We start from the raw sequence: 17,968 nt of genomic DNA on the forward strand, positions 1-17,968 counted from the left end.
CTGACTTGTATAGTGTTTGTTATTATGCCAGTCATTGAGTATAATTCCTTTATTTCTTATGGAGGAAATTTTTTTTTTAAGATTTTTTTTTTTTTTAAAGATTTTATTTATTTATTTGACAGAGAGATATCACAAGCAGATGGAGAGGCAGGCAGAGAGAGAGAGAGAAGCAGGCTCCCTGCTGAGCAGAGAGCCCGATACGGGACTCGATCCCAGGACCCTGAGATCATGACCTGAGCCGAAGGCAGCGGCTTAACCCACTGAGCCACCCAGGCGCCCCTTAAGATTTTTTTAAACTTATTTATTTCACAGACAGAGATCACAAGTACGTAGAGAGGCAGGCAGAGAGAGGGAAGGGAGCAGGCTTCCCGCTGAGCAGAGAGCCCAGGGCTGAATCCCACGACCCTGGGATCATGACCTGACTGAAGATAGAGGCTTTAACCCACTGAACCACCTAGGAGCCCCAGGAACTTATTTTTATTTAAGCTGTTAGTTGTAGCTCTACCATGATGAAAACACAAAACATCCTAATATAATGTTGCACGTAGCCATATGATCTATGTTTATTTATGCTTAGTATTACAGTACATAAGTTAATTAGTTAAATAATTTCATTTACTAGCAACAATTCATAAATTGAACGATAATCTATAAGTAGAACAGTGTTTTGTACTATTCTCCTATTTAATTCAGAGACCAAATTCCCAAGCAATTAATGTTCCAAATACTATAATTACCATCGTTTAACATCAGTTTCAAAAAACAAAGTGTGTAAGTAAGTATTGTGGATTACCTGCAATTTCCCATGACCACAAGCTCTCTTTTTCTAAGAAAAAAGAAGTTCTTAAATATGTCTAAATGTATCTGCCTTTGCATCTTTGAGTTCATAATGGAAGTTGTGTCAATCATTTTTTCTGTTTCCTCTTTTATAAATGAATTTGGTTTTTTGTTTATTTTATTTTTTTTTAAGATTTTATTTATTTATTTGACAGAGAGAGATCACAAGTCGATGGAGAGGCAGGCAGAGAGAGAGAGAGAGAGAGGGAACCAGGCTCCCTGCCGAGCAGAGAGTCCGATGTGGGACCCTGAAATCATGACCTGAGCCAAAGGCAGCGGCTTAACCCACTGAGCCACCCAGGCGCCCCGGTTTTTTGTTTAAAATAGATGGGACAAAACTAACTTAGAATAGGTCATTCTAGGTTTAGCAAAATTTGGAGTGTCATAAAGCCAAATCATGTAATTTACAATTCTCCACTTCAACTATGCTAAGTCTTTTCTTAAAGGAAATTCCTTTTTTTGAGTAATTTAAAATTAAAATGATACTTTTAGGGGATTTGAAGTCTGAATAATGCTAATTTTAAGCCCTTTAAAAGCAAACACATTTTCTGAAATTTAATAAATCATGTCATGCCAAGTTGCAAACTCAGAAAGTTTGGATTTGATTCTGTATACCCAGAACAATGAGTCTTAGGTGGCTCAAAACTTAGTAACATTTATCTTTCCATTATTTAAACATTTCCCAAAATATATCCTCTTTCTCCTGGAATAAAATACATCACTTCCCCATAAAAATCTCTATTTCTTGTCAGGAAAGCAGGAATTAATGTAATGCCACATTAATTTTTTCTAAGTAACCTACAATTATTCAGAGATGTTTTTAATGCATCGATATGGGCCAAGTACAATATCTACTCTATAGTACAGGATTGCCATATGACAGATTCGTAAAATTTATACAACTTCATATTATAGAAGTAACTTTCTTCCGTGTTTTATTATGTATGAGAATGCTAATATACGCCAGTATACAAATAGTTTAAATGTGAAATTTAAAAAAAGTATCAAAATGATGAACACCATAAAACTCTGTTATAAACTGGCATATTATAGCATGGAGATGGGCACAAAGTCCTAAAATTTCTTCCAAAACATAATCACTTACTTTTTTAAACCATAATATTTCACAGGTAATATGGGCACTCTTTCTATGTCCTTTCATTACATGCAATACCAGTGATATGTATCAATGGGGTATAACTGAAACTGCCTGCTTGTTTTCACTGAATGTTTAGTGGTTTCAGCTATGCATGTGTATAGGCTGAAGAGCCTTGACCTCATAAAAGTCTTCAGAGTGAACTTGGTTAGAGACTAAACCGTGAAGGTCCATACTACTATAATTAACTGTGTAACTTGGACCCCTCCAAGACACTGACATTCGCCTTGAAGTAGAGAAAATTTTAGTTTGAAACACGAAGTAACACCAAAGAGTCAGAGGAATGTTTTAGTGTCATGTCAAGGACTCCCCAGATAACTGGAGATCATCCCTGATTATATATATATATATATATTTTTTAAAGATTTTATTTATTTATTTGACAGACAGAGATCACAAGTAGGCAGAGAGGCAGGCAGAGAGAAGGGGAAGCAGATTCCCCACTGAGCAGAGAGCCCAATGTGGGGCTGGATCCCAGGACTCTGAGATCATGAGCAGAAGGAAGAGGGTCAACCCACTGAGCCACCGAGGTGCCCGCATCCCTGAATATATTAATGTTCAGACCCATGCCTCCTACATCAGTGTAGTGTTTGTCAAATTGCCTCTTGCTGTTACATACCACCACATAGCATTGCTTTTGTTAATATCCCCTAAACAACTTGGGCAAATTGTCACTGCCAAATGTTTGGAATAAGTAAATACTGTCATTTTCTCCTGGCAGTGTGGTTGGTGGTGCCAAAAAAAAAAAAGTTTTGCAGTTGAGTTTTTATTATAAAATGTCATGCGGAGAGAGCAGAAAAGCGAACTACTGGTAAACTTAAAAGTTTGTTCCATAAGAATTTTGCTCTCAAAGGTGTGGTTTCTAATGATAATGCATCCTAGAATTGTAGAATTTTCAATGGAAAGGGAAATTTTAAAATTAAAACTAAGTTAAAATTTAATAAATAATAGCATAATAAATAAGTAACAATTTTCTAGTCCAACTCTTTCATTTGTCAGAATAAACAGAAGCCCTGAAGGTTAAGTGACTTATTGAAGGTCATTCGTTACCAAGACAATGCTTCTAGAGCAGTGTTTTTCCTTGGCCAGAATTTTAAAATGCAAGTTTCCATTTTAATTGGATCATATGTTGTAGTGCCTCCATTTTACTTTTTTTTAAGACATGGAAATTGAATACAATATCATAAATCAAAACTCTTAAGTTAATCTTTCTCTTTGTTTATTTGTAAGCTAGCAAGGAAAGTCAAACGTAGAACAATTACGATGGACTTTTCACGGGAACAGGAACCACAGATTTGGGGCCCAAATCTACTCTGGATTCCACAATATATGGTTCCTTCAACCCTAATCAGACCCCTTCAAAAAAAAAAAAAAATATATATATATATATTGAAAGTTTTTCCCCCCCAGATGAGGAACATTTGACAATATAAAAGACATTTATTTGGGAGTGAGAGACAGATCCCCCCCCCCCAATAACAAGTAAGATGAGGTATAGCTACCCTATTTCAACAATTTATAATTCAGCCAGTCACAAAGAATGAGGACTATATATATATAACTATTTCTCTCTTGAAATGAGAAGCTGGGCCACAAATGGTATGGAGTGGGGGAAAAAAATGATAAATCTTAAAAATTCAAACGACAATTTCCTTCTTGCTGGGGAGCAAGACAAGGGCCACCACACAAGCTCACACTGCGGTCTGTAAAGACAGTGTCAAAGTGACTATTTCAGAGATGAAGATATACAATGTGCTCTTGAACTTACAAGGGGCCCCCTGCCTGTGAGAGGGAAAGGAAAGAACATATTTTAGCATCATCTGTTGCATTTACACCTAAAGAAAGGCTGTCACGATGAGTATCTGAGCAGTTCTCCATGGTAACTTTAATGAGTCTACATTTCAGCTAGGTGTCCTCAACACCCTCTATCCACAGCTGGAACGCACACAGCATCTGCCAGGCGTGCCCACGAATTCCTGAGGTCCCCACGGAGGGCCTCTGCGTCGGAGCTCAAAAAGCCCCTTGCTCGACAGTGGTTAACCATATCCGGAAAGCTCTGGAAGAGGTCTGCCGGGTAGCAGGACCGGTGCTGCTGCTAAGAGGCCTCTGGTTGGACTGGAGACCAGGAGCTGCAGGAAACCCAGAAACAGGGCTCAGATGGGAATACCCAGGACGCTCTCAGCAACCCCGTATTGGCTACGGATGAACAAATGAATGCGTTCCTCTCTCCTCGCCACCAAACCCCACAGCTGGAAAGAACTGACGTCTTCCCCCAGACCCCACACCCAAGTACATTTCATTAGCTACTTCATCTTCCGGTGAAAATGAGACACTAATTAATTAATGCAACTATGAGAGCTTAATTGCAAACCACTCTGCCGACATATAAAGATGTGTTTTACCTTTAATTACCAAGGGGGATGGGGTGGGAACAACAGACAGCTTGGAGTCCGAGCACCTACTAGGAGATAATAGTCCCCCCCCCCCCCCGGACCCCCCTCCCAATCCATTCTCTCTAAAAATGCTTTGCATTGTGGGTTTTATGTTTCATTGTAAAAGCTTGTTATTTTAAATTAGGTCTCAAAGAAAGAAGTTGGCATTTCTTATTCTTTGCAGAGTGGTCTGAGAAAGGCTATAGGAATGCATCGGAGGGGGGCAAAATACGATAATAAGATCTCTTTCAATTTTGTTTTTGAATCAATACCCGGAATAACGACCAGAAGCAAATATCCACCGGTGCGTCAGCAAAGCAGGATGCTCGGGCGGTCAGCTTCATCCTGCGCTGGGTTCAGAGGGCTCCCCGCCGCAGCTGCAGGCCCCTAGAGCAGATAGATAATGTAGGACAGAATGACCAGGCCTATGATGGCAAAGAACATCAGGATGAAAATATCCAGCATTATGGAGTCCTTGGCTGGGGAAGCCTCTGGATTCCGGGCAAACGTGAGCTGTGACCACGGAGGTTGCAGCCCGGAGGTTGCAGCCCGGGGAGAGAAATGGCTCCCTCTTCCCTCCACGGCTCCGTCTTTTCCCTTCCCCCTCCCAGGGCCGGAGACGAAGGGATGCTGCCGCTCCATCAGCAGCCTCCCTCCCCTCCAACCCCCCGCCGCCCCCCAGCCAACCAATCACGAAGCCCGGCAGCGGGTAACCAAGGCACTGCTCGATTTAGAGCCGGCCGAAGCGAAGAGGCTCAATTTCTCCGCAGGAACCCAATCCCAGCCCTTCGTATCTAAATGGAGCCGGCATGATAGGGACGGAGGGGGAGATCTGATCTCTATCCGGATCCCCCAGGAATGAATCCTCCTGGCTGCTCTCCTTCTGCCTTTGTCCTCTAACACGTTGGTGGCCAATTATCTCGGAAAAATAATGGCTGGACGTCGGGCCAGGGGGGGCCATGGGCGGGTTGTAAAGGTCGCGGTGTGAAGGGACATAGACAGGGGTCTCGTGGGAGTCCCAGTTGGCCTCTCTGGGGTTGGATTCCTTTACCGCACCCCGGTTGTTAAGTTCAGCCTCCCTACAACTCTTGCACAGATGAGACTCAGAGTCGGTCAGGAACTTGACTGATGTTTCACTGGGGGGGGGGGGGGGGGGTGTTAGTGGTCCAAGATGGAAAAGGAGGCTTACACACTCTGGAGTCCATATTCCTCTCTCGCCTCCGCCCCTTCCCGCACTGGCCCACCTTTGGTGTCCGACATGCCCCTCGGCCCTCCCGACGCTGCTCAAATCCCTCGGTGCACAGTGGGAGCCCCGGAGTCTCTCCAGCTAACTCCGTCTCTCTTCGTGGTCCTGACCCTCGTCCTCGTTCTCGTCTGTGTCCTGTTCCGAGAGCTCCGCGCAGTGTTCTACCCAAAGAGCGCGGTGTGGGCTCCTAGGCCTGTCCCTGGGCGGGGAGAGAGTCTAGGTAGGCAAATCAAGTGATGCCTTCTGAGGAGAGAGGGGAACAAATGTTTTATTTTTTTTAACTGGATGGTGGGTACTCAGTTCTGTCTTGTGTTGTTTTTATGTCTTTTTATATCTTAATTATTCCCTAGTAAACTGAAAACACTCCCCGTGTCATCTCTGAGGCCTGGTGTCCTCAGTTCCACCCTAAAGAGTTGTTTTGAAGGCCCCCAGGGTGGGGTCAGGGGAATGAGGGCATTAGGGACCCTTTGCACAGGCTCTGCGGAGGGAACTGAGGCCCCTTCTGGAAGGGGGTCTGGAAACTGCTCTCACCAGCCTGTGCCTAGAAGGTAGAGCCCAGAGCTTTCTGTGAGCAGGGAGTGGGGTCACCCCTTCCAGGCAGACTGCCCCCTCCGATGGCTCTGGTGAATGAAGCCTCCTGAGAGGGAGGACTGCAGCTCCGCACACGAGAGAGGGCAGGCCAACAGGAGGCCAGATTTGTCAACTCATAACCCCTCTGCTGGGAGAATATTAGTCGGCCTGCTCCTTTGGAGAGGGAGTGGGTGTCCATCCTGTCTTTAACGAGCCGACCCCCGCCTCCAACACTCCCTACACCTCTCCAGCCCTGCAGACCCACTTTTGTCCTTCTCCCTGTGACCAAGGCTCAGGAAGGGCCCTTCCAACTCCGCCATGGCTCTCCCAAAGCCAGAGCGCCCTCCTGCCGTGCCCACAGTGGGAAATGCCCCTTTCCACAAGGCAGCTGGATGGCTTCCTTCTCTACCACGGTCCCCTTCCCAACGCCACAGAAGGGAGGCCACCGGGCCTTCTGATGGGGGATCAGACCCAGGGCACCTGGAGCAAAGGACAGAGTGGTGGGGGAGTGGGTGGGGACAAAGATGTGAGGTGCGGAGAGCAGGGGCGCAAGGCCCACTGTGGCAAGGCAGAATGGAGTGAGGCTGCGGGTCCTGAGACCTCGGGCCCAGCAACATGCTATACAACTTGTGCCAAATCACAGCCCCCCTGGGCTTCAGAACCCCATCCGTCGGTACCCAGCTGATGAATACTGCTTTGGGCTGGTAAGATGGCTTCATCTCGTCTTATCCCACCCAGATGGTCCCTCCATCATTTCCATCCTCACACAGCACCAAGCTCTTTCCAGATGCTGGGCAGTGGCAGAGGGCGCAGTGCCCCGGGGCTGAGCTGCTGCATTAGGGCAACAAAGATTTGTTGAGCAGCAATGGGTCTGGCCCAGGGCAGACCCTGGGGCTTTAGAGGAATTAGATCCATCCCCTGCCCCAGGAAGGCACTGGCTCGTGCAGAGACAGGTGCGTAACTCAGGAGGTCAGACAGGAAGAGGGAAATAACAGCTCAGGGATGTTTTGGGAGTGTCACCAAGCTGGGCAGAGAGATACAGCCAGGAGCCAACTGGCTGGAAAATTCTGCACGAGAAGCAGGTGCCAAGTCCCCATCCCAGAACCGACTGCCGCGCCAGGCTGACAGCTTTCAAACCAGTCATCCCCTCCCTGAAGGGCATCAGGATTCTCAGGAGGGTGCCAGGCTAAGGCCCTGAACACTTGGCACGCGTGCACATGCACACACACACCTGCACGTGCACACACAGCAACACTTCAGAGCCAGAGAGAAAACCAAGTCCACAGGTAAAAATTATACTTTTATTATTTGAGTCACCAGGAGAAAGATTCACTTGTTGTGGTCCAAGTCAAATGTTGAGAATCGTTAACAGGCCAGAAAGAGTTGATCCCAAGCACAAGCCCACGAGGGAGGGGACCAGAACAGACCAAGAAAAGACAACCACCCCATATAAAAAGATGAACGGACAGCTTCACACACATACACACACATACATACAAACACACACACACACGGATGAAATGTTTGGACAGAGGCAAATTTCACATGGTCATTTGTTTCTTTTTAAATACAGGCTTGTGGGGTGGTATTTTTTTTTTCCAGCTATTTAAAAAAAAAAAAAAAAAAAAAGGCCCAAAAGTGCATATGTGAGAGGATAAAGGCAGAAATGAAGCAATAAAGTCGTTTTCCCTGGAGGGACATGAGGAAGAAAATAGGAAGCAGTATGACAGAATTCACTTTTCTCACCAATGGACTTCCTGCATTTTCTTATTGGTCCACTACAGTTATATTCACATTCTAGCTTTGATGCATCTTCTTTCCTGGGATTAGGTTGGCCAAAGACCTTTGGAAACTGTACGAGAAGGCCAGGGACTTGACCCAGCCACCGGCTCTGTGCTATAGTAGGGGTGGATGGTTCTGGAAAGGAGCAAGGATGCCTTAGCAGCCCCTGGTCCCTCAGCACCAGTATGACAGTCCTTCTCTCTGGGGGTGTGTAAGAAAAGGTCCCCTATTTTTAGGGCGGGGGGAGCAGGGGGGCTGGCAGCGAGATTCCAGGGGCTGGCCTGCCTTGTTGTGGAAGGAAAACGAAGCAAAGGGAGAACAGGCTGCTTCTTGCTCCTCTAGGCTTTCCTCCCCTCTCTCCCTGCACAGGTCCTCCAACGACAGGACGCGTCTCCGACCTTGGTCCCCAAATCCAAGCTGTGCTTTGAGATCAAGAGGAAAGGTAATGGGCGGCTCCCTCATCGCCCCAGATCGCCCAACATAGACCCTCCAACTGCCTTCACCTCGGCTGGGGCCACAGAGAGAGAGAGAGACAGGTCAGGCAGGGCTCTCCCCACCCCCAATGGTCATTTCTTCATTGTTCCGATTTGGGGAAGATATTCCAACGTCAACCCCCACGCACTGAGGACCTGACTGCTGAAATTTGCCTGTAGGGTCCCCCCTCCCCTGAAGGAACAAGGAGGCGAAGATGTCAACTGTGGAGCCTGAGGGGAAGACAGGAGGGGGAGACCCAGGATGTGTAGAGAAGAGCCCAGAAGAGATGAATGAAGCCAAGCAAGGGTCATCACAGCCGCCAACGAGCGAGAGAAGGGACTTGGAAATAGCACCATCTTTCCCTTCCTCATCCCGGGGTCTGTGCTTCCAGTTTTGAAGCCCTGGGACCTTCTCCTTTTGCTTCAAGGGGGCCTGAGGTTAGTAAGGGGGAGGGCACAGGGGTAGCGAGGCACCCCCGGTAGGGGTGACAGAGATGGGAGGGGAAGAAGAGGCCTAGAGCCATGGAGCCTGCCCCCACCCTCACCCCAGCAAGCTGCCGGCCCCCGCATCAGCCCGGCCAGCTCCACAACTACCCCCCTCCCTGACCTCTGCCCAGCACCCTGGAAAGGGGGCAGGTGGGCTTCCACCGTTTGGCAATTGAAGGAAAGGAGGAATTTTCATGCCAAAGAAGACACCAGGGACTTCTCCCCCACTGGGGTCCTCCCAGAGACTCCCACAGGCCTGGACCCTGACTGCCGCAGATACAGAAATGCTCCTTCCCCCACAGGCGGAGTCTTGGAGAGGCGCAAAGGCTCTGTGGCTTTGCACAGTTCCAGTCCACTTGGCTTTGGGCCGAGGACGGGCGGCTGCAGGGAGGCCTGAGACATCTTCCCATGGGGAGGAGGGGGTAGGACCCCCCTAACCCAGAGCTCAGGGGGGCTGGCTCTCGGTGCAGGAGCCAGCCAGGGCGCCTGGGGACTGAGGGGAGGAGGAAGGCAAAGGGCTCTGGGAGAGAACACCCTGTCCCCCGCCTTCCCGCAGCTGTCCCTGAAAGTAAGAAAGGCGAGCACTTGACCCAAGCCATGCTTCCTAGGGAGCTCCTCGCCCCCGCCTCTGTGCGTGGGCAGGAGAGCGAAATCACAGTGTGAGAAGGAACACATGCAGGGAGGGATGAATGAACCCCGAAGCGGGAACGCTCCCCTCCTCTGTGGTCCTTGAGAGTGGGAGAGGGTGGTGAGGGGCCCCCTCAGAGGGCTGGCAGCCCTGTCTTTGAGAAGCAGAGGCAAAGCCCATCCCAGGGACAGGGGTGGTGGGGTCCCATCTCGGAATGTACGGAGCCCCTCCCCTGGGAGTCCTGGAAAGTTGGGGTGTGTGAGGAGGGCAGGAAGGTCTGGGCGGAGGGGCGGGCAGAAAAGAGAGAAGGCAGAGGCCTGGGAGCCAATGGGTCTGCCATTCCAGACCAGCTCCCTAGGCCTCAGCCTCCCCCAGAGAGGTCCACACCTGTTCCGTCCAGAGAGAACACCAAGAAGTTGGTCAAGGGAAAAACCTGCCAGAGAAGAACCCGCGAAAGTGGCAGAACAAGGCTTCAGTTGGCAAAAGAAGCTGGAGGAGGGTGAGAATAAACAAGCTGTCGCAGATTTAAAAAAACAGACACTGAAGGGTGGACAGGTCCGCCCAGGACAGATGTGATGCAGTGGAATGCACTGAAGACGGGCGGGTTGGGTGGGGGTTTCAGATGGCCTCCACGTAGTTGGCCGGCAGCATCCCCGTGTCGCCAGTGCGCTCCACGGTCCCGTACATCCAGCCATCGTCGATCTGCTGCACGTTCACGATGGTGTCCCCATCCTGGAAGGAGACCTCGTCCTCGTCCGCGGCGCTGTAGTCATACACAGCGCGGTACCGCTTCTGCAAGAGTGGGGATGCGGTCAGCCTGGGGCCCGGCCCTTCTTTCTAACCCCATACGGCCCAGGCCTCTGATCTGTTCATCCACTGTGATCTCAGGGGGAACTTTCCAAACTGCAGACCTGATCATGTGACTCCCCGGCTTTAAGTCCTTCAGCGGTGTTCCACCTCCTTCAGCACCAGATTTTTCTTTTTTTAAAGATTTTATTTTTAAGCAATCTCTACACCACCTAACGTAGACCCCGAGATCTGGAGTCCTATGCTCTATGGACCCAGCCAGCCAGCACCAAATTGCAAACTTTCTTTCAAGCCACAGAAAATAGCTCCCATCAGCACCGAAGTCTGTATGTGGGGTAAGAGGTTACACCCTGCCCCACAAAGTGACCTTGGTCTCTTATCACCAACTCCGCCTCTGCCTCTATCTCTTGGGCTGAATTGCTGCCAGCTACGCCTGCATCCCGCGACAGCCTCCTCCCTAGTCTCCCTGCTTCCGCCCTCAACATTCTGCTGCCACTTCTCAAGAGCCACCCGTGAGCCTTTAAAAACAGAAATCAAAAACGTCCCTCTGCATAGCTCACCAATCACAAAGGCCTTCCTGTGGCCTACAAGTCCCTGCCTGATCTGACCTTATCTCCTACCTTTTTCCCCTCTAATTGCCTTGGCCTTCCTGCTGGCCCCAGGGCCTTTGCAGTTGCTGCTCTCCCTAAACCACTCACTCTCTCATCTTACTGAGGACTTTGGGGCTCTCCCTCCCAACATCCTGCTTTTTCTTCCCAGCATGTGCCACTATCCGACCTTATATGATTTACCTACTTATTTATTGCCTCCTTATTTGTCTTCCTGACTGAAATATAAGCTCCAAGACAGCAGGAAGGTGGTCTTTTATTCAGTGCCAAATCCCTAGTGTCCAAAACAGGTTTAGCTAGTATTAGAAGGACTGGCTGGTCTATCTGGAATCTTACCCTGCAGGTGACTTCTCAGTCCTGCCCAGCAGCCCCGTGGCATGGACACTCCCTTGTTTATCCCCTTAGGTCCAGGGCATGAGGCTCCAGGAGGACAGGTATCTCAGGGCTATTTTACTTCTCTAAGTAGAGTGTCTCCTACTTCTTCCTCCATGAACTACTTCCAATTCCCAGGAACCCAGCACAGAGGAGCTGAACGCAGCCAGGAGCTCAGGCTGGGGGTTCCAGCAGCCCCCTCAGTGGGACAGGCAGCAGAACTTACAGACCAGGAACTTTAACTCTAAGCACAGTAAGCCTGGTCCTGCCCCAGTTCCTATTTTGCTCATCACTGACTTGGCAGCATCGTTGAGCGCTGGCTCTGCACCTGGTTCAGAGCCGCTGAACCAAGAGGACGTGGCCTTGCCCGCACAGAGCTGCAAACCCAGCAGGGGATACAGACACAAGTTAACAAACAGAACATTCTGAGTTGCCAAAAGTGCTCTGAAGAGAACCAGTGGTGGGGAGTGACAGATGTGTCAGGGGAGACCCATGTGACATTGGGGGGTTTAGGAGGACCCTTTGGAGACAGGACTGAGATCTAAAGAATGTGGTCGGGCTTGGGGGTCATCCTCATGGGGAGTGGGGAGCAGGAGGCAGGAAACTGAGCAGGGGAGGTGACTTGTGCAATGTACACCCAGAGCTGGAGCGCTGGGCCCCAACCCCAGCCCAGGGCTCGGTGCATTGACCACACAGGTCTCTATCACCTGCAGAGGGCAAAAGGAGCTGGGGTCAAAGATCTGGGGAAACCAGGCCTCCAGGTTGGGTTTCTAAGGAGAATCTAGGAGCTGTGACCACGAAGGCCTTCTCTGGGCCCATCCACCTTTGGCTTCCCCAGACTTCTGACCCCCATTCCACCTCGTGGCTCCAGGACCTCTCCCACTTGGCCACAGCTACTTACCCCGCCCCCGCCTGGGGCCCTGCATGGTATGGAGACCGGGGCAGCAGGCTCCTTGTAGCCACCATAGGACTGTGCCACTGGCTGCTGCTGGGGCTGCTGGTAAACTGCAAGATGGGAGAGACGAGGCTCAGAAACCCGATCCCTCCCTCGGCCCCCTCCCTTCCCCCAAGAAGCCCCTATCATGCATTTCCACCCCCCACAACCTTACTCAGACACCACTTCTCAAAGGTTCATCTGTCTGCACATGTACATCTGCTGGTGTTGCACACTCTACAACAGGGGCTATACCTCTGCCAACATGCTGGCACCCGGCATGGACCCTGACCCGGGTGCTCATTGCCCCACTGGCAGGCGGCCTGAGGGTGTGTGTGTGTGTGTGTGTGTATGTCTGTGTGTGCGTGCGTGTGTGTGTGTGTGTGTGTGTGTGTGTATAGAGAGGAATTCTTGCCAACCTCCTCCCCATCCCAAAGCTGGCCTGGTCTCAGGCCCTCTGCCTAAATAGGGGCACTGGCTTGCTCACCTGGGGCGCTGGCTGGGATGTGGTGGGGCGGCTGCTGCTGCTCCTGGGTGTCTCGGCGCTCAGACTCCATGCCCTCGCCTCCGCTGGGGGCCATGCGGCTCTTCTCAAACTCCTCATGGTATTTTATCTGCAGTGGCAGAGAGCGCTGGGTAAAGGACTCACAGCAAACCAACCAAAGCTCCTTTCCTGTGGCCACTTAAGATCTCCCAGGACAGGAGAGACTCCCCAAGGGCTATAGGCAGACGGGACCAGATTCCTGTGGCTACTTAACCTTGCTGGGCCTCAGTTTCCACCTCTGTAAAATAGGACATTGGAGCCCACCTCTGGTGTTGCCGCAGGACGACAAGAATGTCTGCTCACTGGTACCTGTTGGGTGGCAGGCACTGTGCTGGGTTCTACCTCCCAGGCCCATTTTAGCCTGTCGGCACCTGGGAGAGGGATATACGACAGTCCCTGTCTAACCGACAAGAAGGAAATGAAGGCACTGACAAGCTAAATGAGGGAGGAGAGCAAACCCTGCCCTGTTCTCTGGAGCAGAAGGAACCAGTGACTGTGAATCCCAAGGCCTGATGGGAGCTGTCCCGGCCCAGGGCAGTCCCTTTTGGCCATCCTCTCCCACTTGCTCTGCTCCCTTCTCTTCCACTCAGTGGCATTCGCTTTGCCAGGAGGGCAAGAACTGACACTTGGTCAGGCAGGGCTTACGTTTACTAGACCCAGGCTAAAGGTCTAGAGGTGTGGCCGAGGAGAACAGGGCACAGCATCTGTGGCTCACTGCAGGCCCGGCTGGGAGGCCCAGCTGGGAAGACGGGCAGGGCGGGGGTAACATCTCACCTAGGAGTCTGGGTCCTGATGAGCCCCTCCTTTCTCTGCCCCTTCCCTTCGAGCCAGAGCAGGGACTCACCCCCAAATGGTGAGATGGGCTGAGTGTATTATGGGCTGACCATATTACTTAGGGGAAAGCAGCCAACCCTGGCCAGACTAAATACCGACAGGCTCCCTCAACTCCTGCTCAGAAGGGCACCCAGGAGGGAAGTTTTCAGACCTAAGGCCAGTGCCTTGCTCTAACATTCTGAAGACAAGAGCCAAAGCCGAGTGTCCCCGAGCCCCACTCCCTCGGTGACTCCTGTCCACTGGCTGGAGAGAGGGCGCGGCGACAAGGAGCGAGGCCACCCCTCCTGAGGTCTTGAGGCTCACAAGGCAACTGCCCTTCCGACTTTTGTCCTAGGGGTTAGAAGGGTGAGCTTCCTGTGTTTACTTTCTGTGGAAGAAAAGAGACCTGACCCCGGGAGCCAGTAACCAGGGGAGGGAGAGCACATGCGTAGAAGCAGACAAAGGCCTGCACTGGGGGGACACCTGTCCCTAATGCTGGGGGCCCAGCTTCCCTGCATGGCAGCCGCCTTCTCTGGGTGTGAAGGGGTGACAGAGAGCCCTGGGGGAGAGGGTACGTCCATCCCAATTCCTCTGCCATACTCAGAAGCCAACACCTAGAGCTATTCCCAGTCAGTGTCCTACAGACTCGGTCCCTCAGCACAAGAGTGGTGCCCCTCCCACGCCTCATCCCTGGAAGGTCATCAGCTTTTTGCTTACTCATGTGACCCTGGGAGACTCCCCACCGCTCTGGGCCTCACTTTCCTGATCTGTAAACTGTACCAGCTGTTCCCAGGAGGTCCTGAGGCTCCAGACCAGGTCCAGCAACCAAACGAGACTCCAGAGCTAAAAGCAAGTAGGGACATGCGTGCAGTTCCATGAGCGGCTGCTAAAATCGCTCTTGGTGCTTAGAAAACCACTACCCAGGATAAATATTTCTAAATGAGGGCCAGCTGCCCCAGGTGGATGGAGTCGTGGCAGCCTGAAAATAGCAGAAGCCTGCCCACCACCACCGATGTACACACCACCTGTTAGTGTGAATACCAAGAACCTTCCCATTTGCTCGGCGACTCACGCAGAGTGCTTGAAGGCTCTTTCCACCATCATCTCCCCCGGCCCTGGTGATAATCCCCGCTTCACACTGGGCAGGTACACTTTCGTTCCCACTTTACAGAAGATGGACATGAGCTCAGAATTTCAATGAGTTCCCAAGACAGAGCTTTCACTACTCAGGAAGGGCCGAGACTGGTGACACAGGGACAGAGTCACAGGGGACAGGCCCGCACCCAGGGGCAGGTGCGGAGCTGGGGGGCCACGTGCCCAAGGCCACCCCTCACCCCACTTCACAGCTTCGGTTTGGGCATAAATGTGAGTGGTGCACCTCTCACTTGAGTGGGGGTGATGACCCCAAGGTCACCCTAACTTTGAGGGGAGACGAGGCAGCGTGGCAGGGAAAGTGGGGTGCAGCTCCTCTGCCTGGGCCCACTGGGAGAAGACGCCACCACTCTCCACAACCTCTCCCTCCCTTCCCCAGCAAATGAGAAAACTGTGTTCTGTCTTTGCCGGCCTACCGAATGGCATGAGAAGCCAAAAGGCACGCTGAAGGGAGTTAGCCTATCCGAAAGGGAAAGAACATTTTCCAGACTCCAAGCATCTGGCTCGTCCCTGTTCCACAGTCAGCAGAATTTAATCTTCCAAGAGCCCTGAATGGGGGTCACCATAAACCCAGAGATGTCACCTAGGGCCTCAGCTTAAGAACTGTCACAGGCAACAGGGTGGCTCAGTCAGTTAAGCATCCCACTCTTGGTTTTGGGTCAGGTCATGACCTCATGGGTCACTGGATCAAGCCCCGTGTCGGGCTTTGCGCTCAGCATGGAATCTGCTTAAAAGCTTCTCTCCCTCTGCCCTTCCCCCCAACTCTCTCTCTCGATCTGTCTCTCTCAAATAAGTAAATCTTTTAAAAAATAAGGAACTATCATGGGCCTCCAAGCACTCTGTTCTATGCCCAGAAGATCCAAGTGCACGTGGGTTGAGAGGCTAGGACTCGGGGGTGACCAGTGGAGGGTCCATTCCATGGCTAAATACAGAACCCCATTTTCTCTGCTAGCCCACAATCTGTTTTCTGAACCCCTGCTCCTGATTGTGGTAGAAAACGGAGGTCTGACACCACACCGCACTCTCACATGACTCTACATCACAGGCCACAAGGGAACACAGACTCTGGATGGAATCATCAACTCACCAACCAGAGTCTATTTTTTTTTAATAATTTTTTTTTTTAATGTCTCCCACTCTCTGATTGTGTGTCCTTACATGGATTACTCATTTCCTTTTCTCAGCCAGCCCTACGACTGTGCATCACTATCACCCCCCCCCCCTAGTTTTCTAGATGGGGAAACCACGTAACAGGTGGAGTTAGCAGAATCCAGCTCTCACATCGCATCCTTACTTCTCAACTACCATGCAATACTGCTCCCTACTACAGACTAACAGTATTTTGTTTTTAAAACAAATGTGAATCTGTGTTCACCTTCATTAGTCATCAGAGAAATCATTGCAGGTTAAAACCACAGTAAGATGCCACTACACACAATCAAAATGGCTAAAGTGAGCAAGTCTAAGTGAGGAGGCAAAGCAATGGGAACTCATCACTGCTGGCTGGAGGGAAAATCAGTACCCACTTGAAAAACAGATCGGCATTATCTGATAAAGTGAAGGATCATAAACTCTAAGACCCAGCAATTCCACTCCACAGGAACCCCAAGAAATATGTATGCGGATGTCCAGAGCATGTGGAAGCAATCTCAAATCCTACACCAGTATCAATAAAATGTATTAAGCTTTAAATGGAATATTATATAGCAATGAAAAAGAATGGCACGTTAGCTACATGCAAGTATGTCCATGAATTTTTTTTTTTAAAAGATTTTATTTATTTATTTGACGAGAGAAATCACAAGTAGATGGAGAGGCAGGCAGAGAGAGAGAGAGGGAAGCAGGCTCCCTGCTGAGCAGAGAGCCCGATGCGGGACTCGATCCCAGGACCCTGAGATCATGACCTGAGCCGAAGGCAGCGACTTAATCCACTGAGCCACCCAGGCGCCCATGTCCATGAATTTTTAAGCATAATGTTGACCAAAGGAAGGAAGACACAAAAAGAATACCTAGTATATGTTCAGAAACAGGAAAAACAAAACTATAGCATTTAGTAATACACAGTAACATATTAAAATTAGAAAAAAGAGGGGCGCCTGGGTGGTTCAGTCTGTTAAGCTGAGTGTCTGCCTTCAGCTCAGGTCATGATCCCAGGGTCCTGGGGATCGAGCTCTACATCGGGCTCCCTGCTCTGCAAGGAGCCTGCTTCTCCCTCTCCTTTCTGCCTGCCGCTCCCCCTGCTTGTGCTCTGTCAAATAAGTAAAATCTTAAGAATAAAATAAAATTTAACTAGAAAAAATAAATCACAGCAACACTCTCAAAAATTATACTCCCGTTGTTCCACAAGCCTGTGTCCAGGTCATCTGACCCTGGGCATGGAATTTCTGTTTGATGTTACTACTTAACTACTGACTAGGCCCAGCCCTTAAAGAGTGAAGCCAACTTAACCAGAATATGCGCTGCTCATTATTTTTCTTTTTTTTTTTTTTAAGGATTTTATTTATTTGACAGAGATCACAAGTAGGCAGAGAGGCAGGCAGAGAGAGAGGAAGGGAAACAGGCTCCCCGCTGAGCAGAGAGCCCAATGTGGTGCTTGATCCCAGGACCTTTGGATCATGACTAGAGCCGAAGTCAGAGGTTTTAACCCACTGAGCCACCCAGGCGCCCTGCTCATTATTTTTCACTGATATAAACGCAAAGCATTTCTTCCTGTGGCAAAGATATTCCTGAAGTTTATGGTTTTATGGTCCTGTAGAACATTACCGAGTTCTGCAGATAACAGTAGAGTACTAACCAGTTCCAGTCTCATTGTATCCAGCACTTTCTTTCACTGACTAGGCAGCACATCTGCCTGTCCTAACCTCCAGCATAATTAGTTAAGTGAAATATAAGAGAGGTGCTCACTGTATGAGAGCTAGGTTTTTAGCACTTTAAAAACTCTATTCTGGGGCACCTGGGTGGCTCTGTGGGTTAAACCTCTACCTCTGGCTCAAGTCATGACCTCAGGGTCCTGGGACCTGTGGGTAGGGAGCCTGTTTCCCCCTTTATCTCTACCTACTTGTGATCTCTCTCTCTCTCTCTGTGTCAAATAAATAAAATCTTAAAAGAAAAAAAAAAACACAAAACTC

At 50.0% G+C, this 17,968-nt stretch overlaps 1 protein-coding gene across 2 annotated transcripts in view; it reads right to left on the reverse strand.

Moving 5' to 3' along the window:
- Nucleotides 1-10,110: 10,110 nt before the first annotated feature.
- The window catches only part of LASP1 (LIM and SH3 protein 1), a 35,320-nt gene continuing 27,462 nt past the window's right edge, over nucleotides 10,111-17,968 (reverse strand). For both annotated transcript variants that reach the window (XM_059379622.1, XM_059379623.1), the window contains 3 exons: nucleotides 12,819-12,945; nucleotides 12,299-12,402; nucleotides 10,111-10,402 (listed from right to left, as the gene is read on the reverse strand). In XM_059379622.1, the coding sequence (XP_059235605.1) occupies nucleotides 10,229-10,402; nucleotides 12,299-12,402; nucleotides 12,819-12,945 (405 nt within the window). In that variant the 3' untranslated portion in view covers nucleotides 10,111-10,228. The remainder of the gene's footprint in view (nucleotides 10,403-12,298; nucleotides 12,403-12,818; nucleotides 12,946-17,968) is intronic.

Source organism: Mustela nigripes, chromosome 16 (genome assembly GCF_022355385.1).
Source record: "Mustela nigripes isolate SB6536 chromosome 16, MUSNIG.SB6536, whole genome shotgun sequence".
Lineage (NCBI taxonomy): Eukaryota > Metazoa > Chordata > Mammalia > Carnivora > Mustelidae > Mustela > Mustela nigripes.